Source organism: Ramularia collo-cygni (assembly GCF_900074925.1).
Source record: "Ramularia collo-cygni strain URUG2 genome assembly, contig: RCC_scaffold18, whole genome shotgun sequence".
NCBI classification, from domain to species: domain Eukaryota; kingdom Fungi; phylum Ascomycota; class Dothideomycetes; order Mycosphaerellales; family Mycosphaerellaceae; genus Ramularia; species Ramularia collo-cygni.
In genome coordinates, this window is record NW_019716272.1 from 563,639 (window position 1) to 585,417 (window position 21,779).

At 51.9% G+C, this 21,779-nt stretch overlaps 9 protein-coding genes; 5 read left to right on the top strand and 4 right to left on the bottom strand.

The window, feature by feature from the left end:
* Window positions 1–1,170: 1,170 nt before the first annotated feature.
* Window positions 1,171–2,373, bottom strand: RCC_09638 (probable adenosine deaminase; the record flags this gene model as incomplete). XM_023774879.1 has 3 exons in its annotated part: window positions 1,171–1,919; window positions 2,000–2,113; window positions 2,172–2,373. 3 exons carry the CDS (start codon window positions 2,371–2,373, stop codon window positions 1,171–1,173), a joined length of 1,065 nt encoding a protein of 354 aa, XP_023630647.1.
* Window positions 2,374–4,348: 1,975 nt separating this feature from the next.
* On the top strand, window positions 4,349–6,724 carry RCC_09639 (related to ZFR1 regulator of fumonisin biosynthesis; the record flags this gene model as incomplete). XM_023774880.1 has 2 exons in its annotated part: window positions 4,349–5,454; window positions 5,512–6,724. The coding sequence occupies 2 exons, from the start codon at window positions 4,349–4,351 to the stop codon at window positions 6,722–6,724; spliced, it is 2,319 nt and encodes a 772-aa protein (XP_023630648.1).
* Window positions 6,725–7,623: 899 nt separating this feature from the next.
* Window positions 7,624–9,601, top strand: RCC_09640 (probable glutamate decarboxylase; the record flags this gene model as incomplete). XM_023774881.1 has 7 exons in its annotated part: window positions 7,624–7,635; window positions 7,695–8,361; window positions 8,433–8,580; window positions 8,663–8,784; window positions 8,834–8,854; window positions 8,962–9,012; window positions 9,075–9,601. 7 exons carry the CDS (start codon window positions 7,624–7,626, stop codon window positions 9,599–9,601), a joined length of 1,548 nt encoding a protein of 515 aa, XP_023630649.1.
* A 540-nt stretch (window positions 9,602–10,141) lies between these two features.
* On the top strand, window positions 10,142–11,835 carry RCC_09641 (uncharacterized protein; the record flags this gene model as incomplete). XM_023774882.1 has 3 exons in its annotated part: window positions 10,142–10,175; window positions 10,264–10,571; window positions 10,657–11,835. 3 exons carry the CDS (start codon window positions 10,142–10,144, stop codon window positions 11,833–11,835), a joined length of 1,521 nt encoding a protein of 506 aa, XP_023630650.1.
* A 315-nt stretch (window positions 11,836–12,150) lies between these two features.
* Window positions 12,151–14,661, bottom strand: RCC_09642 (uncharacterized protein; the record flags this gene model as incomplete). Its single annotated transcript, XM_023774883.1, has 1 exon — window positions 12,151–14,661. The coding sequence occupies one exon, from the start codon at window positions 14,659–14,661 to the stop codon at window positions 12,151–12,153; it is 2,511 nt and encodes an 836-aa protein (XP_023630651.1).
* Window positions 14,662–14,990: 329 nt separating this feature from the next.
* RCC_09643 (related to dehydrogenases with different specificities (related to short-chain alcohol dehydrogenases)) lies at window positions 14,991–15,755 on the bottom strand (the record flags this gene model as incomplete). Its single annotated transcript, XM_023774884.1, has 1 exon — window positions 14,991–15,755. The coding sequence occupies one exon, from the start codon at window positions 15,753–15,755 to the stop codon at window positions 14,991–14,993; it is 765 nt and encodes a 254-aa protein (XP_023630652.1).
* A 675-nt stretch (window positions 15,756–16,430) lies between these two features.
* On the top strand, window positions 16,431–18,366 carry RCC_09644 (uncharacterized protein; the record flags this gene model as incomplete). XM_023774885.1 has 8 exons in its annotated part: window positions 16,431–16,818; window positions 16,871–16,975; window positions 17,032–17,271; window positions 17,319–17,465; window positions 17,524–17,635; window positions 17,692–17,821; window positions 17,870–18,091; window positions 18,145–18,366. The coding sequence occupies 8 exons, from the start codon at window positions 16,431–16,433 to the stop codon at window positions 18,364–18,366; spliced, it is 1,566 nt and encodes a 521-aa protein (XP_023630653.1).
* Window positions 18,367–18,452: 86 nt separating this feature from the next.
* RCC_09645 (uncharacterized protein) lies at window positions 18,453–19,508 on the bottom strand (the record flags this gene model as incomplete). The annotated part of the gene is made up of 1 exon (XM_023774886.1): window positions 18,453–19,508. The coding sequence occupies one exon, from the start codon at window positions 19,506–19,508 to the stop codon at window positions 18,453–18,455; it is 1,056 nt and encodes a 351-aa protein (XP_023630654.1).
* Window positions 19,509–20,554: 1,046 nt separating this feature from the next.
* On the top strand, window positions 20,555–21,513 carry RCC_09646 (related to chloroperoxidase; the record flags this gene model as incomplete). XM_023774887.1 has 2 exons in its annotated part: window positions 20,555–20,908; window positions 20,962–21,513. The coding sequence occupies 2 exons, from the start codon at window positions 20,555–20,557 to the stop codon at window positions 21,511–21,513; spliced, it is 906 nt and encodes a 301-aa protein (XP_023630655.1).
* Between the last annotated feature and the right edge of the window lie 266 nt (window positions 21,514–21,779).

A 21,779-nucleotide genomic window follows, 5' to 3' on the forward strand; every position in this document is an offset into this window, starting at 1 on the left:
CTTTCTTTGGATCTCTTGGTGCATTTTGGTCATGAGCGGCATTGGCATAAGGACGTCACTTCTGGAGGCAACACATACGGCAGGATCGTGAGCTATCAAGGAGTAGATATGAGAAATTTGAGACGTGGACATTTGTGGCAGAGAACACAATTCCAAAACGATCAATTCAGCCAAGACTCATCTTACTGCCGCACTCGGTAGGTTTGTTATGTTTTCAGTTCGGCGTCGTCGTGGCCATGCATTGGGGTAGGATGGCTCTTGCCGATATCCTTAAACTGCTTGTATGGAATTTTCCATGGCGAAGAGGTGAAAGTGGGTTCGTCTGAAATATTGAAGGGGTAGGCTCGACCACACGTTGAGTTCTTTCCGTTCACACCTTGTTGTATGGCCATTTGCACTTTGTTGTGTTTTTGGTGGCTCTGCTGTTCTACCGTAATCTCAAAGTTCCCTGACTTTCATGCTGTTGAGTCTTGCAATCCTCTCAACTCCTCTCACATAAATCTCAGAGTAAGGAGATTTCCCAACCTTGTCTTTCTCGATTCTTCTACTTCTACTCCACATGGCCTGACAACTTTCGAATGGGTTGACGGTGTCTGGAAAGACCACGGTTGACGACCAGTGGCTACCCCAACCCTAACCCTGATGCGACTCCAGATGCCCCGCGCCATGACAAGGGACATGAATTAGATCCACGATCGAGGAACAACCCTAGAATCGAACGACCTAGATTACATGTAACCAGCCCTAAAATCGAACGGCCTGGATCATTCGGTCATACATGGATACATATCTCCGTAGCGAACGCGCGTACGCTCCGATGAGATGAGAACAGGAAAAACACCATCCWATCAGCCTTGGATGATACTTTGACAATCTTAGCCGGCAAGTCACGATGCAACAAGGTCTCCGCGTATAGGAGTGCAATCCGCAACCTGGGTTGATACAGTAAGAAGCTGGGCCAGCCCACTCTCAAGGATAACAGGACTGTCGATCTGCCACGTGGAGAGGCTGTAAAATTGTAAATGACGCTGGTATCGAATGGTCGTACCTTTACCCGAGCTCCCACAATGCTTCAAGTCCCGACATCGTCCGGGACCACCTGGTGATCACGTCGTCAGCACGGCATGTAGCGGTTGTCACTCTGCCGTCGACAATCGGTTGATATGGCCATCATGCCGCGTGACAAAATTTGGCAACGACATCTTCCAACTTCGCCATCATCTGCTTCTTCCGCGTCTCACTACACCAGCTACCCTGAATGCTGTTCTGGCAGATTGCCRTCCACTCCGTAATGCTGAGTTTGAACGCTTCCTGCACCGCACAAAAATTGTCCAATATGTAGTTCCCGCCGAAATAAGCGGGATCATCGCTGTTGATCGAGAACGGCACCCCGGCATCGAGAAACCGGCGTACAGGCAGCTCATGTACCTTGGACACGCATTTGAGGAACACGTTGCTCATTGGACACACCGTGAGCATTGTTCCTTGCGCGGCGACTCGCTTCAGCAATGCTGGGTCTTCGGCGAGTCGTATCCCATGGTCTATTCTCTCGACGCCCAGATCATCGAGAGCGGATGCGATGTAAGTTGGTGGTCCCTCTTCGCCAGCATGAGCTGTTAGCCTCAATCCCGCGATTTTGGCATTTCCATAAATCGTGGTGAAAAGGTTCGGCGGGAATCCATTCTCACTGGAATCCAGGCCGATGCCAATGATATCGCCACGCTGGAAGCTCGCCTGTATTTCTGCCAGGTCGAAAGTGGAAGCACATTCTTGCGCCGGCAGGTGTCTCAAAAGACAGAGGATTAGCTCTGAAGTTATACCAAGATCAATCTCAGCTCGTTTGCGTGCGGCTAGGAAGCCAGCCAAAACAACGTCAAATGTAACGCCCCGGGATATGTGTGCCTGCGGATCGAAAAAGCCTTTCAAAAGTGTCAGTATACGTAGACTCAGCTTGAAGGTTTTCGAGGTCTCCCTCGAGATTTTATTACAGCCAACATACATTCGGCATGCAGCACTCCGTCTCTAGCAGCATGCTCAAAGTAATCCCACGCAAGAGCTTCAAAGTCTGATGACTCGATGAGAACACTCATGCCGATATAGTAATAGTGGAGGACTGTAGGTGTTGCGTCAGCCTCGTATATGCATTCCAAAGTGTGGGTAATGGGACATACAATCGTCGAGTGAAGTGAAGTTTTGGTATCTCCTGTGCAGCGCCTCTGGCGAGAGGAAGGCATCATCATCCGTAGGGAGCTCGATTGCGTTCTTCTTCGCGAGCTTGAAAAGGAGATCTGGTGTTAGAGCGCCCTCCAGATGTATGTGGTGTTCGCACTTGGGAAGCGACGCCAACAACGTGTGGAAAGAGTCTTGACACATGCTTGAGTTGAACACGAAAGCCAATCTGGAAGTCCTACCAGAACAGTTTGTTTGGAAGTATGTCGAGGTACGAAAAGCTACCTTTTTGATTAACACTGCAACAACATCTTCCTCAACTGGGCTTGACAAGATACCGGCCGTCTCCGCCCGAAAACGATGTTCTTCTATAGGGAACGCCTCCACGCAGTCATGAGGGACTGCAAGAAGAGGACCAGCTCAAATATCACTGGAAGTAGGACGGATCTTACGCGTAACGCAGGAGACGCGGCAAACAAACCAATAATCGTCTGCGGGAATATCTCAAGAGTGATGATGCTCACCCCAACCAGCCGGATGGCACGCCAAGAGTGATAGGCGGCGGATGGAATAGCGTGAGACGATTGTGCCTTTTCTTCAGGAAACGGCGGCAAAAGCGGCTAAGCGAGGAGCATCTCAAAATTTCGATTGGCGAATCTTTCGTGTCATCCATCGAAATTGATGAGACCCACGTTTCTTGGAACACGTGGATAGGCGCCACAGTCCTGAATTCATTAAGATCTAAAATTTGAGACATCCCAGCTCGCCAGTACCTCCATAGCTCCGCCGAAACAGCAAGACCACAGACTGCCGAGTAGCCGAGCGTCTCGGCGTGATTCCAGTGCAAGGAGCACGGAGCACAGAGGAACGTCGATCGCCTTGCCACGCTTCGTCGGGCCACTCCGCGTAKGCGGATAGTTCCAGATCCACGTAGAGAACCGCGCCGGCTTCATCCCCGAGCTCAAGTTACCAAACCGCGGGACGTGGCGACCATGCAAGTCATCACAGTCTTCCTCTGTCCATTGGAATTCTTGTCCTTCTGTGCAATCAACGAAAGGGTGCAGAGCTGGGAAGAGTCCTCTTGTGCTTAGAATGCGCTGTGTCGGCAGCCCTGGGACCCGGGCCGGAGGAAAAGTCTAGATGCATTTCTACTCCAATAGAACGAAACAGAGCGCCCGCTTGCTCGCGTGTCACTAGCGTGGGCGCATTGAACTCCGTCTTCGGGTAAGAGGCTCGTTTGGTGCAATGCGAAAGCTGCCGTGACCAGCGCAAGTCCACGAGAACCGCTCGTATCTGTCACCCGCTCGCAGGCCGGGAAGAATGCTGATGAAAATCCGTGACCAACATGCCACAGCAGCCCACGCGAGGGACGTCGATCATTCTAAAGCAGCCGGACGAAGACTGCGTGCATCCTCGGCACCGCTGTCGCTCCACTGCGCAGGCGCCGATGATGACGGTGTGGCAGGCTCTACAACGTAGCTGGCCGCTGTGTGTTGTTGGCTGCAGAGTCAGATTATTTCTCACTATTGCCCACCCGTCGGCAAGGGATGGACTTCTGGGTCGCCGCTGAATGATCTGCAGAAGAATTCAAGGTAGAGTGAAATGATAGCGGCAAGGTGGTGCGGAAGGAAACAGGCGCCGATCGTGGCTTCTTCAGTAGTTCCTTTTCCTGAACCTAGAACGTACCTTTCCCACGTTTTCTTATTAGACATTCTCATCAATCTTCCCGTCTTGCATCACCCGCCTCATCGAGTACGCGCGCCGCCGCGACACTCGCCATCAACACCATTGCATTCTCCCTGGCCACGCGCCAGACGCTGTTAAATTTGAGTCTGGACTCGGCTTCCTCCCGGATTCCCGTCTTCTCCGCTCCGCATCCGCGTTTCCTGTGGACGCGCGCGCATCCGTGGTTTGCAAGCTCTACTGGATCATTGCAATAATCTGCCAGGAATCGATCGCCATCGTGTTGGAGGCTTCATGTCATGACAGCGCCGTAATCACCGCTTTCATTCCACAAGTACACCATCCACTATTACCGCACGCAATGGATGGTAGCAGCCAACATCCAGCGGCACCGGCGCCAAGTCGATATCCTGCACCCATATCTGCGCACGACTCCGGTCCGTACGCTTCTGCAGAACTCCATCACGCTGGGAACCGTCCTCCATCACGGGATGCAATGCAGTCACAGCCCAATGGGCTCGGCCCGCCTTTTGCGTATGCGAACGCCCCGACTTCAATGCCTTCTGGACTCATGCCGGACCACCAACAGTACATGAATCATGACTCGAACTTGTCAACTCCCGGCATCTCACCCACTCATGCATCTGCGGCGGCCATGTCTGCGCAGCAGAAGCGGGCCTATCGACAGAGGCGCAAGGATCCAAGTTGCGATGCGTGCAGGGAGCGCAAAGTCAAGTGCGATGCGACTGACACCTCCAGCTGCTCGGAGTGCTCCAGTCGTGGTGTCAAGTGTCAGTTCACCAAGGAGACCAACCGTCGAATGTCCTCCATCAAGCAAGTGCAAGATCTGGAAAAGCAGTTGTCCATGGCCAAACAGCAAATTGGCCAATTGCGTGGAATGCTGCAGGATGGGAGCAGTTCTGACGCGCCACGGGTGCCGGCGTTGAATCTTCCAGATGAGAACGTTCCAAAAGAGCGGCGGCCTGCTCCTCCCATGCTAGAAGGCTTCGAGGATGTTCGCAACAACATTCGAACCCACAGCAAAGGCGTCTTCAAACTACCACCTCCGTATCGACAATACGGACCGCAACCCACATATCCAAATCACTCTCAACCCCTTCCTCCGAAGCATGTTGCGGATCGTCTGATGTCTCTCTACCACAGAACCATACATGTGTATGCGCCTCACATCCACTTTCCGACTTTCATGCAGGAGTACGAAGAACTGTACCGCGTTGGCACGTTCGCACAATGCCGCGACATCTGGGTTGCTCTATTCTATGCTGTTCTCGCTTGCGGCACTCTCATGGACAATTCACCCAAGAGCTCTATGGAGGAATCTGAAGGTGGCAAATTCATGGACATTTGTATGAAGAGTATCAACACGTGGAGCGATGAAATGACCGTCGACCATGTACGCACGACTTTGCTTGTGAGCGTTTACTTTGCCGAGATGAACATGCAAACACCTGGATGGATATGGTTAGGCACTTCAGTACGCGTGGCCCAAGACGTTGGTCTGCACATGGATCAAAGTTCTTATCCTCCGATGGAGATGGAAATGAGAAGAAGAGTATGGTGGAGTGTTTACAGCTGGGATCGGTATGCATCGCGCTGAGTCTGAGAACATATTTCGCGACATTCACTGACGTTCTCCAGAATTTTCTCTCTCGAGATTGGTCGACCGTTGCTTATTGACGACAATGATTGCGATGTGCCTGAGCCTGTACCTGTTGACGATGAGTGCATTAGGTCTAACGGGATTGTCATGCCACCGCCTGGCCAATCAGCACCGAACGCGTTGATGGCTGTCATTCCCGTAGCGCGCATGACAGCACAGCTGAAGCGATCATTGAAGTCGCAAACGGTATCGGCGAACACACTGATGAGTTACGACGAGCACTTCAAATCCATCATGGCTACCTGGCCTGAGCCGTTCCCCATCCACTCTCAAGCTCCTCTGGATCCGCGATTTCTCCTCGCAGGATGCAGTCTGCAAGCAAATCGTTTCTTCCTGTATCGACATAATCTCTCCTCGGCATGTCGGGCAAACGACAGACGAGATGCGCTCGCCCGATGTGTTTCCGTCGCGCAGGACACAGCGCATTATGTTCAGCGAACCATGCATCATCCTTCGACTAATCCTGGCCAGGGATACTTTTCTCCTGCACACATGTCGCAATGGGCAGCTCTTGTCCGAACCTCGACACCAGCTTTCTTCTGTGTTCACTTGTGGAGATGCCAGCTTGTCTTGTGTCTGAGGGGCGACTACGACTCAGCCCTTACGTTGGTGCACATGTCTTCGGCTGTTGGAGATCTGCGGAAAATCAATGTTGGCTGCGGGCGATTCCTCGCCTTCTTCCTTGACAAGCTCGTCGGGAGACTGCGTGCTGGTGCAGCGCAACAATCGATCGAGATGGACGAAGAAATGCTGGCATATGCTAGTGGAGACATGCAAGCCTGTCCCGATGATGCGTGGCTTTGGAGCGGCAGTGAAAGCGGCGCCAGCTTGCAGCAGCCTCAAACTGCGGCGAATGGTCATTCTGGAGACAGGCCCATCTTGCAAGCCGAGCAGCTATCTACAAGCACTCTGTCTGAGCGTGAGGCGCAGGATTGGGGAGGATGGGAGCATGTTCAGCGAACTCTGACCCAGCTTTTGCAAGACCAACAACAGGGCCCACCTACTGGAATGCATCCGCAGCAGCAACAACCACCGCAAGGTCAAATGGCTCCTGCATACATGGGTCCGCCGGCAAACCAGCATTCACATCTTGCCCCCCATCCCCAACCTCCTCAGCCGTCGGTGTCACCCAATCCTAGCAATGGTGGGCCAGCGGGCAGCAGCAGGATCAGTATCAAGGACATCATGTGAAGACTTGCTCGAGAGGCGTCATACTGTCGGAATCACTGAGCATATTGTTCGAGRAATCGGGAAGCTTCGCGTTCTAGCGGGGCATGCATAATGCATCAAAACGTACAATGTATAGGTTCGAAGCTGTAGGAACACGAACACGACGAGAGTCCTGCAGCTGAATTGTCAAAACGGGTGGCAGAACCAGCAGCGTGTTGACAAGTCTGGGTATCAGACGCTCTCGTATTCTCACTCTCGAAGTTGTTGTAAGCCCTACTGATTCGCAGCTCTCTACCACTCCAGGTAGCGAAACGCGGTGCATCAAAATCGAAATCTTCCGCGATGGCTTTTTGTGCTAACAACCTCGACGCGTCAGCGTCGAGCATCAACCATGCAGGACGGAACGCTCCGTGGTGCTACGAAACCACTCCCCGACTGCCACGTCCAATTTCGTGTGGAGGTTGCCATGAATATAAAGCGTTTGTGCTGCCAGGGCGGGAATGTGGTTTTTAACAGCATAATCCGGACAAAACGGCCCTTCTGAAGCGAAAAAGCTGAGGGATGCGGGGCTCTGCCAGCGATTTATGCACGCAATTTACCTCCAGTTCCCTGCTGGGTACCAACGCCCAGAACACCGGTTTAAGAAGCTTCACAAACGAGCTTGTTTGACGACTTGGTGACGTTAGGAGGCGCTTCTAGAACAAGTAAGCTTCTTTCCGCTGACTCCGGGCAACAACAACAGCAAGAGCTAATGTAGAGCAGCAGCAGCTAGGATGATCTTTTAGTTCACCGTGTCTTCCGGTTTCTCTCTTTTCTCACCATCTCTCTCACCTACCAGCCTCCATTCTGCACGCCTTTCAGCTTTTGAATTTTCTCTCCCAGTGCTTCAAAAGGAGCAGACATCTGACATCACCGCCAACATGGTTCACCTTGTATGCACTGTGCTTCAATGTTTTACCCAACACGTTGCTAATGAATCTTTACTCACCAGGGAAAGGTCGCGACTGACAAGGACCTGATCGATAAACTCGGTCCCGCGATCGACGAGTTATCACTCGGGGCCCCAGGCCAAGACGAGTTTACAGGTAGTGTCTATGGGTCGAAGTATGCAGCTCGAGACCTCCCAAGGAATGAGATGCCAGAAGAAGAAATGCCTCGCGAGATTGCCTATCGAATGATCACCGACGACCTCAAGCTTGACGGTGCTCCTACGTTGAACTTGGCGTCCTTTGTGACTACTTACATGGAGGAGGAGGCGGAGAAGCTTATGGTAGATGCATTCTCCAAGAACTTTATCGATTACGAGGAATACCCCGTCTCAGCAGACATTCAGAATCGCTGTGTTTCCATGATCGCTCGTCTTTTCAACATTCCGGCTCATGACGAGAACACGAATGCCATGGGTACGTCGACCATTGGATCCTCCGAGGCCATCATGTTGGGCACACTTGCCATGAAAAAACGCTGGCAGAACAAGCGCAAGGCGGAGGGCAAAGACTTCAGTCGTCCGAACATCATTATGAACTCTGCTGTTCAGGTCTGCTGGGAAAAAGCCGCGCGATACTTTGACATTGAGGAGAAGTATGTCTACTGCACGTCAGATCGATTTGTGATCGATCCTGAGGAGGCGGTCAACTTGGTTGATGAGAACACCATTGGTGAGTTGATCCAGAGAACATTGCTTCCAAAGATAAAAAGACAATGCTAACGTACAGCTCTTTGCCGACAGGCATTTGCTCCATTTTGGGAACGACTTTCACTGGGGAGTATGAGGATACCAAGGCTATCAACGATCTGCTTGTTGAGCGAGGCATCGACTGTCCGATTCACGTTGATGCTGCGTCTGGAGGCTTTGTAGCGCCATTTGTCAACCCAGAGTAAGAGATTGATCGGCAATGGGTTACTCACAGTCTAGAGCCGAACCCGTGTCGTTCAAGACATTGCTAACTTCCTCTTCAGGTTGATTTGGGATTTCAGACTAGAGAAAGTCGTGTCGATCAACGTGTCTGGGCACAAGTACGGATTGGTATACCCTGGAGTCGGCTGGTGTGTGTGGCGCGATCCAGAGTTCCTACCCAAGGGTGAGCTTCCTCAGCCTCGACATGAYGTACATTACTGACATTTTAATAGAGCTGATCTTCAACATCAACTGTGAGTGTGTTTCGCATCGCGAGGCCTGATGCGATCATCGCTCAACCTACGATAGCTCTCCTCCTKTTCAACATGCGTTGACCATTGCTAACGTTTTCGCTACGCAGACCTAGGGGCCGATCAAGCCTCATTCACCTTGAACTTTTCCCGCGGCGCTAGTTAGTCCATACAGCCCTCGCATTATCCAAGACACTTGCTGACGTTCTATACTTCGCTTTAGGTCAAGTTATCGGACAGTACTACCAACTAATTCGCTTGGGAAAGAAGGGCTACAGATCGATCATGTTCAACCTGACCCGCACTGCAGACTATCTCGCAGCATCGGTGCAGCAGATGGGCTTCATTCTCATGTCCGAAACCCGTGGCAAGGGACTCCCACTGGTCGCCTTTCGACTCGATCCCGCACACAAGCATAAGTTTGACGAATTCGCCATTGCACACCAGCTGAGGGAACGCGGGTGGGTTGTTCCAGCATATACCATGGCACCCCATGCCGAGAAGCTGAAGATGATGAGAGTCGTCGTACGGGAAGACTTCAGCCGTAGTCGCTGCGATGCACTGGTGTCGGATCTGAAGATGGCAGTGGAAGAGTTGAAGAAGATGGATGAGAAGACGCTTGAGCAGCATAAGGAGCATGCAAAGAATAAGGGCAAAAGACATGCGGAGAAGAACAAGACAAACAGCCACTACAAGGATGAAGAGCATAGTTTGAAGGGCAAGCATGGCAAGACTCATGCCGTGTGCTGAAAGCGCTGAGAGGAGAAGAGGAGGATTGGTGTAATGGGCTCAAGAACATAATTCCTAGACATGAGATGAAGTTCCCCGGCTCTATGGATCGTGTTGATCGCCTCCCGTCTTCACTTTCTTTGAGCAAGCCGAGCGTGGCTGAGTTCGGGCTATTGGCGACGCGTACAGCTTCGTCACCAGGCTTGAGGGGAAGGGGTATAAAGGAAACTCTCGCCATGATGCGATGTTGCCAATAGTAAGCCCACAACAATATTTGTTGCCGCAGAACTACATTGCGACATGAGAATCTAATAGTTACACGGAAATCTTCAAGAGCTGCCCTGGATACGGTATCCAAACGATCGGCACACGGAACGCGGCACGTGGTGCTTGTGCCTGCCTAACTTGATCCAGGGTCCTCGGACGGGAGAGGCGCAATAATACGAGTCTGTCAACTCGATCAGCTCACTACTTCAACGTAAACAAAAAACACCGGTAGCACGTCCGCCTGCTGGTGACCAACCTTATCCTCTATCTATCTCCTCCGACTCCTCCGCGATCATGTTTAAGAAAAGATTCTCCAGTCTGCTCAAAGGTAAGGAAGGCCATGAAGCATGCATCCAACCCACAGTAAAGCATGGATCGCTTCAGGGGAGGGCGGGGCGGCTGACTGGCATACCCAGGTAATCGCAACTCCATCGACGCCGGCTCCTCCACCAGCACCACCACCGCCGTGCTCGGCAGCTCGAGCAACAACTTCGCGAATGCACTCGCCGACTCTCCCGAAGCAACGTGCGCGCGTGCCATTACCGCTTTTTGCGAGAGCGGAAATGCCAGCGCTGGCGGAGAAGAGGTGCTTCACCTGCCTGTGATTGTGGACGCCGCCGAATCGTCGCCCGCCGCCGCTGCCGCCGCTGCTCATCAGATTCGTAACTTTCTGGGCAAAGAGTATGCAAAGAAGCCACACATTCAGTACAATGCCATTATGCTGGTGAGTCGACCAATGGATGGAAGGCGGCGTTGTTATAAGTCCTCAACACCTAGCCACATGCTAATCTCCACGCTTCATGCTTCAGCTGCGCATCCTCACCGATAACCCAGGCCCATCGTTTACACGCAACTTTGACAAGTCATTTGTGAGCACCGTCAAGGATTTGTTGCGCAACACCAAGGATGTCGGTACGCAGCAGATTGTCCGTGAGACACTCGATGCGCTGGAGGTGAACAAACAGCACGATGCCGGACTTCAGGGCTTGCTGGCAATGTGGGCAAAGGAGAAGGGAAACAACGCATCGCTTTCACGCGGTAGCGCTATATACCAGCAACCAGGACCCCTGCCAGGCTTTCATGGATCGCATGAGCGGAGTAGAAGGAGTAGACAGCTCCCGAATGCTGTGGAGTTGGCCAGCCGGGTGGAAGAGGCGCGGAACACGGCCAAGATTCTGCTCCAGCTTGTACAGTCGACGCCCGCCGCTGAGCTGCTCAACAATGAGCTCATCAAAGAGTTCAGCGAGCGTTGTCAGAGTGCCTCGCATAGTATGCAGGATTATATTGGCTGCCAAGACCCAGCTCCCGATCACGATACGATGCAGACGTTGATCGAGACCAACGAGCAGCTAAGTCTGGCGATGAGCCGTTATCAGCGAGCTGTGCTGGCGGCGAGGAGGGAAATGGGCATTCCTGCTAGCCCTCCGGCTGTGCAAGAACCGATAGGCCACAGCGCGTTTGCACCCTCACCGCCATCGCAGAATATGTCAATCTCGCAACCAGGACTCGGAGCTTCACCTGTCAACGGGTGKCAGTCTCCAGCGGGTCCTCCGCCATCTGCGCAGCAGCAACGGCAAACAGAGGCGACCGCACAGAATCCCTTCGCCGATCCAATGGAGCAGCAACAAAGCACAAGTGCTTTTTCACAACCGCCTCAGGCCTTTAGCATTGACTCCGGAGCAATCCACACAAATCAATACCATCAACGCGACGAGCTCGAAAACACATACTCGACGGGAGAAGACACACGCACGCCCGTCTCTCAACCGTCGCCAATCTTCCAGCGCTCTAATGGTCAAGTGGAAGCCCCAAGACCCGTCAGTCCGCAGTCCCCGCCACGTCCAGGGCCAGGACCATACCACCAGAGCGAGATCTCTCAAAGCTATGTTGGAAGACAATCCAGCGCGGCAAACGGCCTGACGATGCATGGAGCGGCAAGTGCAGAGCAGGAACAGAATAGCATGACTAGCCGAGGAAGAGGGTACTAGAGGAGCTTTCTTCGTCAGCGAGTTTGGATGCGTCGACGATATCCGATATCCGATATGGTGAGAGATGTGACAGTGTTTTGAGATTTTGAGATACCTTGCCTACGATACCACGGTCGCTTGCTGCATTCTTACAGCGWGCCATTGTCTTTCTTGTGGATAGTCGTTGTTTAAATGAAAAATTAAAAACCGGCCTTTCCAAAAACCCACGTGGACTCGTGTGTTGGAGTTGCGCCGCTCTATTTGACCTACACCACCACTCTGTGTATGGGTAGCCGAACATGTGCTTGACTCATGCACACCGTCTCAAGACTCCTCTCAAAAGTGCTCTTCTAAATCCATATAATCCTCCCCTCCTTCACTCGGCTTTGCTCTACCTGCCGCCTCAAGATCCAGARCCCTCCACTCCCGTCTCGCATTCCCGAAAACCACACAAAGAACCTTGCCCTTCCGTCCACCAATTACCATTTCATCCGCTTTGAATCCCAAGGGAAAGCGATGCAGAACTTCTGATTCCAGCTCTTCCGCAACGTAGCGATGTCTTGTGACGCTTACTTGTCCTGTAGCGTCGTCACCTTCCGAAGCCCGAATCAGAGTAATGAACGATGATGCTTCGTGTGGGATCCATTTCGCGGTGAGGATCGTGCCGGATGAAAAGGAGTGTTCTGTCGAGAATTCATGGGGAGGTGGGAGCGCGGTGGTGCTCGCTGTGAGACGGCGGCTGGGGTTRGTGCTGGTCGAAGGGGAGCGAATGACGGATATGACTTGGATGCTGCTTGGTTTGTCGGCGTCCACAGCAAGAAGTTGTGTATTAGTGGACTCGACGTCGCTGCCCTTCTCTTGGGCCGGAAAATGAATCATATCTGTTACCGCGGTAGTCTCTCCACAGTTTAGAGGAATGATAGTGGGAGGGACTAGCATTCTGCTTTGCCACTCTGTGATGCGCTGTAATGCTGTCCGAACACTGCCCACCAAGGCCGCGGCCAAGGCGGGTATGTTGAGCAAGACCATGGGATCTTCAACATCTTTCATGGTAAGCGTCTCGCCGTCCTTCAGTGCTTCCAAACGGACGAGAGCCTCCTTTGAACGCTCATAGCTCATGGCTTTCAATTGCAGCACAGTGTCCAGATTCTTCATGTCGAAATGTCCTTCCATGCCTGGACGGCTCTGAATGTGCATGGAGACCTTGCTGTCTAGCAAGGTATGTTTGATGTAAGCCAGAATCAGTCCATAGTCCATGCCTGGCACTTCGCGCTCCTCCGTCTCCAATGCGCTTTGCGAGTGTGGACCTGCAATAGCAAGGTCTAGCTGCAGTCTGAGCCACTTGATGAACGCCCGGAACTGCTTGTGCTCAGCCATGACGATTAATTGCATTCGGTGTGCAACCAGCCGAAGACTGTCTACATGCTCCAGTATGTTGCTGAATAGCTGAGGTGGCACGTCAAACTTGCTCGAGCCATCGTGGAGTCGTGYGTAGCCTCGAAGTGTTGTAATGGCAACAGTAATTCGATCCAGTGCTGGTAAAAGATTGATGAAGAGATGGTTGGACATGTTTAGATACATGGTGTTCACATTCGGCTCCCATCGTTTGAGGCCAGTGTCTTTGACCATGTCTCTCAACCATTCAAGAAAGTAGCTGTTGAACGATCCCGTCATTGCCAAATGGTAGAAATGAAATATGGGATCTTGGTTTTCGTCATTCTCCAGCTCTTCCGCTAGGAGACTTAAATAGCGATTGGGCATTTCGACACCACTATTGTAGTCGTGTTCAATGCATCGAAGTGTGTATACGATGTAGTCAAGTTGACTTTGTATCCTTTTGGTGTTGCTCGCGATGACATGAAGCACAGCTCCACTGAAAGTCGAAAGAGGAAGATCAATACAACTTAGCTGCAAGCCAGAGCCATCCGTTTTGCTCAGCACGACATGACTTGGACTGCCGGGATGTGCCGCGTGCATAATGGGCTCGCCTCCGATGTTAAGGGTGCCGATCCTGACAGTCTCGTCGAGCAGTATATCGACCGCCCCATCATCTTGGGCAGCGATCAGACTTTCGACTAGATCTGGGTTAGGCTCCTTTTGCGCGTCGAATACGGCATCTGTAGTTGCCTGATTGGCATACTTGATTCCGTCCGGACCTGGCTTAAAGGTAGTTTGAGACACGGGAACTGCAGCCAGCCGTGGGAGAACCTTTGTGACGTCCAGTGTTGCGATGGCTCTGGGAAGCTCCATCATCCCAGCACCGCTGCCTTTCATTCCTGTTCCACTCGAGTCATGTTCGTCGATATCGTCGTACCAATCATCAGTCGTGAAATCCTCGTCCTTTTCATTTTTCGTCTTGCTGCTTCCAACCTCATGGCCCATCCAGCCGAAACAGACCACCTTCCCTTGCGCTTTCCCCGCAGACGTTGCAGGCGAGATTTCCTTTCCTCTCACATCTCTGCCCTGCGACGAGAAGTAAAGTCTCCATTCGCGGGCATCGTCGCTCTCGCTTCCTTTGATCGACGTCGTATGCACGCTCCGCCCACTGCCGCCATCGTAGATCTCAAAGGTACCATCACTCCAGCCTACGCTCAAGCATGTCCCATCAACCTTCCAAGCCAGAGCCGTCACATTTGCCTCACCATCTTTGCCGCGCTTGATTGAGAATGCAATCTGTCCGCTGACAATTCGGAACACTGTAACTTCTGAGGGCTCCGTGACAATGGCAAGAAGATCGTGGGCATGGGAATAAGCCGTGAAAGGGAACTTGACTGCTTCTGCTACACGCTTAGTGGCCAGTACAGGGAGTGTGGGCACATTGTCATTGTTCGTCTCAAGCGCTGGCATCGTGAGACCCGATGTTGTGTCGAGATCAGGGTCGTCCATTGAATTGAGGTGAGATTGAAAGGCAGAAGCGCATCGCGTTAGCGCAAACGCGAAATGCACGCGAGAATAAAGTAGTGGGGCATGTACTATAGGAGACCCGTTTGCTATTTTCTTCTTCGTCATTTCGTCCGAGTACATCATGGCTTTTTACGGTCCATTGACACATCACAGCAGGAACAGAAAGATGCCCATAACCCCGTCTTGAAAGGAGCTAGTGGCCACCGTGTCGAGCTGAGTTCCCTTCTATCTATCATTCCACGCCAGTGCCCGGAAATTCTGTGCCCGCTGTACTACCACGGCAAACGCTCGTCATTCTCTTCATTCACCACGCCTCCATGTACTTTGGTCTTGTCGCCAGTTGCGGCTTTCACCAACGCCTTGGCCCCTTCCCTCGGGTCTTTCATGCCCTGGTGGCCGTTGATGTCGGTCGCACAATACCCAGGATCTGAGCAGCTGACGACAAATCCTTCCCCTTCCAGCTGCTTCGCATAGCCAAGCATGATCATGTTCATGGCCGTCTTTGTGCTTCGATAAATGGGATACAGTGACGCAGTACAGCTCGCTGGGCCATTGTCTGCGAGCTTGAAAGAAGCAAGGCCCGAAGAAGTGAAAGCAATACGCTTGCCACCAGGAGCCTTTGATTCGCGTAGAAGTGGAAGAAATGCTTCAAGCGTGACAGCTGCGCCGAAGAGATTTGTGTCAAAATGATTGTGGTAGAGTTGGCGCAGCGAAGGCGAGTCTTCGGTCTCGGCTTGCTGTTGAGTAATTCCCGCATTGAGCATGAGAATGTCGAGGTATCCGTACGTCTCTCGGACATGTTTTGCGGCTGCATATATGGACTCGTCGGATGTGACGTCGATTTGAACAGGGTGAACATCGCCAGCAGTTACCTTCATGGACTGATCTTCGAGGAGAGCCGTAATGGCCTTCTCGGCCCTGCTGTGGTCTCGGCTACCCATCAGGACCGTGTAGTTGCCAGAGGCGGCGAGTTGTTGTGTGGCATAGTACCCTAAGCCATTGTTGCCGCCAGTAATGAGAACAAGTGATTTGGTCATGTTGCTGAGCCGTTGGTAGAGTTGTTTTGCTGATCGAAGTGGCTGAACGAAGTAAAGCAGCAGAGGGCAAGCAGAGAAGAGCGATGGGGCCGTCCTTATAGGCCGACCCAACCCTACCGTCGTCGTTGTCGCGACTCGCGAGTGCAAAAAGGGCGGGCGGCATTTTGTAATTCCCTAACCCCGGGGTTGATTCGCGGCATGGAACTCGTTGACTCACCGAGAACATGAGGTTCAGCATGGTACTACTAGGTATGATGCCTTATCTCTCACTTTTCATCTCTGGGATCGTGACACCATCATCGAAAGGCGTCCGCATATTCCATCAGGGGGGTGGTGCTGAGAGCTAGTTAGTCTCTGAGACGCTGAACGCTCCTTCTCTCTCCGCCGGCGAAATCCGACCATGCCTCCCCGTTGCTATCACGCTGTCGTTTTCCAGGCTGTAGAAATTGCCATGAGATGATGGTGATGATGATGATGATGCTAGGAAGACAAATGCCGACCGGAGTCAATGTGTTAGAAGAAGAGTAAGATTTCGAGGCCGAGGCAAGAACCTCGGATGTTGAACCAGGTCCCTCCGCGAATTCGGTAAACAACATCAACGCAGATGGATGACAACCTACCTATGATACATGTAAGATCCATCCAGTTTGATCAAGATCCATCACTTGTCAAACAATGTCTCGACCTTCCAGAAAGACTCCCGTAATCATCGGCGTTGGCGACATCATCAATCGATCCAAGAAAGTCGAAGATGCCATTGAGCCACTCCAGTTGATGATTCTCGCCATTCAAGATGCGATTAAAGACACCGGACTTGATGCTTCTGCACTTGCAACCCTACAGTCTTCGATCGACAGCATCGATGTTACAAGAAGCTGGACCTGGCCGTGTGACTATCCGACTCTGATTGCAGAGAAGCTGTCATGTAATCCACTACACAAAGGCTACTCTGCCGAACACGGTGGGAACCAACCAGCGCTCTTGCTCGACAATGCTAGTCGAAGAATATCTACGGGAGAAAGCAAGCTGGCTGTTGTCACTGGCGGAGAGGCTTTGGCTTCTTGTAAGATTTCATGACTGGGACTGATCAATCGCATGGGTATTGACGGTAGCAGTGACCGCGTGTGCAGCTGCGAAGAAAATGCCCCCGCCAGGCTGGTCCACACCCAACGAAGACGTGAGCGGAGTATTCTCAGCTTCTAATAGGGAGCTGAAACCAAGTACATACATCTTCCGCCTTGTCAACGTTCTTCCCAATTGCTGATGAACTTTGTAGGCTATGGGGCCCGCCATGGCATCGGAAACCCAATCCAGCTCTACCCTCTCTACGAGAACGCATTCCGCGCACATCGGAACCAATCTATTAAAGAAAACCATGTTGAAAGTGCCGAGCTGTACGCAGAGTTCGCAAAAGTGGCAGAGAAGAATCCCTATGCTTGGGGTTATCCTGCTGCAGCTGAGACGGCCGAGAGCATTGGAACTGTTTCCAAACGCAACCGAATGATATGTTTTCCCTGTTCGTATAATCCATTCAAGAGAGGTGGCATTTGGCTGACAGCGCAGATCCTCTTTTGATGAATGCTTTCAACACAGTCAATCTTGCTGCCGCCTGTATAGTTACATCTACCGAATATGCAAGAGAATTGGGTATTCCTCGTAGCAAATGGATCTACCCCCTCGGTGGAGCAGGCACCCAAGATAGTACCGATTGTAAGTACTGACCGCCATTCGCAATTTTCTACTCGATTWGCTGACCTTCTATCTTTAGTCTGGCAGCGTCCTACTTTCTGGTGGAGTCCAGCTATTTCCAGATCGCTAGACGCCGCAATGGAAGCCTCATCAATCAGCAAAGACGATATTGACATTTACGACATTTACTCGTCAGCACATTTTTTTTTGATTCCGCAATACTGAATGGATGGCTAACTTTACGCAGCTGTTTCCCCATCGTCCCCAAACTCGCCTGTCATCACCTCGGGCTTGCCAAGACAGGTTCGAAGAAGCCACTCACTCTACTCGGCGGGCTGACCTCATTTGGAGGTGCTGGGAACAATTATTCGCTACATGTAAGTTACTGTAATGTCATTTTAGTACACTACTGACCGGCCTCTTAGGCTATCACGGAGATGACGCGACAACTACGCGATGGTAAAGGCAAGACTGGTTTGATCCTCGCGAATGGCGGTTGGGTGACTTATCAGCACGTTGTGTGCCTCTCGCGCAGCCCACGGAGCGATRGTCTTCCGTATCCCGACGACAGTCCACTCCCGAAGTACGTCACGGATGTGCACGTGCCGAAGATTGTGGAAATAGCCGAAGGAGATGCTACCATTGAAGTGAGTTCATTTTTGTGCCACACGAAACGTAAAAAATCTTACACTCGATCTAGACATACACGGTCGACTACCACCGAAACGGCAAACCAGAGAGAGGCCACATCGTAGGGAGACTGAAGTCGAATGGCCAGAGGTTCTTGGCCAATCATGCCGACGAGCAGACCTTGCAGGAGCTGTGTAGTTGGGAGGAAGAACAGGTCAGTAAGAGTGGGAGAGTTAAGAGTGACGGAAAAGGTCGCAACTTGTTCTCTTTTGCCGAAACGGCCAAGCTGTAATGTCTTGCTACATTACGTTACATCAGTGTTGCGCATGCCAGCAACGTATCGATGTCCCGTTCATACCTACCTCCGGCACATTGGCGTCACCTTTTAACAGAGCATCCTCCATCTGTTTCTAGACTCGCAGAACTTCCTCTGACTCCAATCCAGTGCATCGGGGCCCAGTCCAATTGCTTCGATGCCGTTTGCGCTACGGCTGTAGCTGGCCTTAACGTGTGATGCGTAGCAGCACTGGCAGCAGTAGCAGCGACTCTAACACCGACCTTCAGACCCACCTCCAATGGCAAGGTCAACAGAGAAGCTCCTCTTAGCGATCCTGGATCTGTCGAAGTTGAAGCATAGCGGAAGGTCGGACTAGGACACAGAACCTTGCGGCCCGAGCAGACGACAATTCGAAAATACCCATCCTCGGCAACATGTGGAATGCGAATGAGATTGGTCTCGCGAGGAGTATGGTCACGGACATGCTTCAGATCCCGCGCCTTCTTTGTGAAGCTCAGGATATCGCGCTGCCAAGCTCGCTCCTGGTCTTTCGACACCTGGTCCGGCGTGATCTGAGCGATCGGGGTAACATCAATCCAGGCATTTCTAGTGCCTAGGGCTGCTCCAACGGCAAGGCCTGTTTTCCCTKAGAAGCCCCTCTTCTGCAACCAGATGGTCCGATCGGCAGGGAGTGACTGATCTGAGAAGATAGTAATCACCACGTTGGTCATTGGTCCTCGATAGTAGATCAAGCCTAGGGAATGTCGAAGGATGGTGTAATGGCGAGTTGACTCGTGCGGGTGAGAGATTAGACCACCGGCGAAGTACTTTGCATCGCTGAAAGCTGTTTCCAAAGTCTGCTTCACTCTTGCAGATCTGGACTCTGCTGGACTTGCTTGGACCACATCGGGATCACTCAAGACAGATGCAACCTCAATATCAAAGTCGATCTTGTCCGGAAAATGCTTGGGAGGCTCTTCCGCACTCGATACGAGGTAGCAGTCCAGCAGCGAGTCTTCAGTGTCGGATTGGTATGATGGCGGGCCGGGCTTGTCGACTGGGCAGTCTCCAATCACCTCTTTGATGTGTTCATGGGCCAGCCTTTGCTGAACAATTGTTGGCGAGGGCTTCGGAACTGGCTTCCTCTGGATCATCATCTTGAGGGTTTGAGACGACTTTTGAAGCTGGAGCCAGGGTATGAACGGCTCAATCAGCCACCGCGGCTGCTGTCGCTACGAAATTCACAACATCATGATGGCTCAAAGTTGATGTCGAAGCATGTACTCACTCCTTTCTTACGAGATGAGGTCTCGGCAATGCCACGCGTAGTCCATGGCACGCTAAAATGTCTTCGCCGGCCACTCTCCGAAGTTCTGCAGTCGTCGTCTTTTCACCACTTTGACCTCCTGTCGCATCCATTCACCAGTCTTTTCAACATGTAAGATGAGCCAAGCGCTGCTAGAGCATTCTCAGCACGAGAGCCTCAACTTCTCATCTGCCGATCGAGTATTCCTCTGGAATTCAGCCGAACCAACGCCTTGGCAGTGAAGGAGTGTGTGAGCGGCGATGAAGCTTCAACAACTGAGACGAACAAGAAGGCTCGAATACGACTTCAAGCAAGCTCATATGCAAGCTTTCGGCGCTCAAGTGCCCTTGAAAGGAACTTCTGTTGGAAGCGAGCAACGAAAGTGCCTCTGCAAGACCTAACCTCTCTTTCATCCTGATCACCCTCTTGCTGCTTACGTGCCAAAGCTGCACTGTACACTGGTCTCCACATATTTTCCGCAATAACTCACTAAAGCCAGGATCTAGATCCTACAGCAATTGTTATAGGCTTTTCGAATCTCAAATCGAACACTGAGAAGGAGGGCAAACGCCGGAACCACGACAGCCGGACGAGAGATAGCCTCGGCGTACAACTCTGTTTCTACTCTAGCTACAACCTTACGGCCTACAGCGAATGAGACCCTACGAAATTCCTTGTTCTCAGCGATCAGTTGCCCCAAATGGATGCACAAGCTCTCTACAACGCTCTGTAGCGTCTACTCTATAGTGGCGTCTGGGGCTGGCGCCGCCACGTTCATCATGTCGATCGTTCCCCCTCTGACCTGTCAGAAGAGGGCAGTATGTAACATCGATGTTCGTCTGCTATATTGTTTAAAGCCGTTCTTATTCATATCACGAATTCTCACATCCGCCCAACATGAAGACTACACTCGCCAGCCTGGCATTCCTTGCCACAATCGTCAACACTCAGGCGTTGGATCTTGTAGCGCTGCTCGCCGGTGGCGCCGCTCCCGATTCAGACCCAAGATGGCTCGACTGGAAGCCTGCTGGATATGGTGATTCTCGATCTCCCTGCCCGGGCCTCAACTCCCTCGCAAACCACGGCTTTTTGAACCACAATGGAAAGGACATCACCATTCCCCAGCTCGTCAAAGGTGGACGTGAGGGTATGAATATGGGAGCCGACTTCATGTCCATCATTGGAGCTGTTGGTCTGCAGTCATCGCCGTTCCCAAGCAGTGGAAAGTTCGATTTGAGTGATCTTGATCAGGTATGGGCGTGCAAGCAGGGACCATGGAGACTGTGTATGCTAACTCAGCCTAGCACAACTTCCCTATCGAGCACGACGGTTCGTTGTCTCGCCAAGATGCTTTCTTCGGCGACAACTACGACTTCAACAAGACGATCTTCAACCAATTTCTCTCCAACTTCCACGGAGCCGCCAAGACTACCATCCCGACTACTTCAAAGGCAAGATACTCTCGAATTCAAGACAGCCAGGCTCGCAACCCAACATTCACCTACGGCGCTCTCCAGTTTCTCCTCAGCAGTGGAGAGACTGGTCTTTACGTTCAGACCATGTCAAGCCCAGTTGAGAACAGCGCACGTTTGGACTACATCAAGATGATGTTCGAGAAGGAGAGACTCCCCTTCAACATTGGTTGGAGAGCCAGCAAGACTCAAATCACTTTGATGACCCTTGGCCAGTACATCCTTGAGATGTTTGCTGCGAACCCCGATAATGCTGCAGAGGGCCTTACCCTCACGGCTGGCACTCTCGGAAGCACACTYGCGACCCTTGCTGGAGGATCCCACGTGCTGTCGAACATTACAGAGGGCATTACAGATGCACTGGATCTGCCTTTCCTGCAGTAGTGGCATCGTCAAGATTGCTGCAACCTTTGCATTCCGAGATGTTGTGGAGTGTACAGTGACGAGGAAGCAAAAGCCCATTGAAACGAGTCTATGGCGATGACGAGCCTCTTTTGTGCTCGTCGTCCATTATAAGTCGCCATATTTTATGAATAGACGAAATTTACCCCTTCAGAACAACATACAGTCACTCAATGTTTAACCAGGTTGCTCAGACACAGTAGGGATCCAGCTTGGAGGGCGCGACTTGCAGTAGAACAGTTCACACG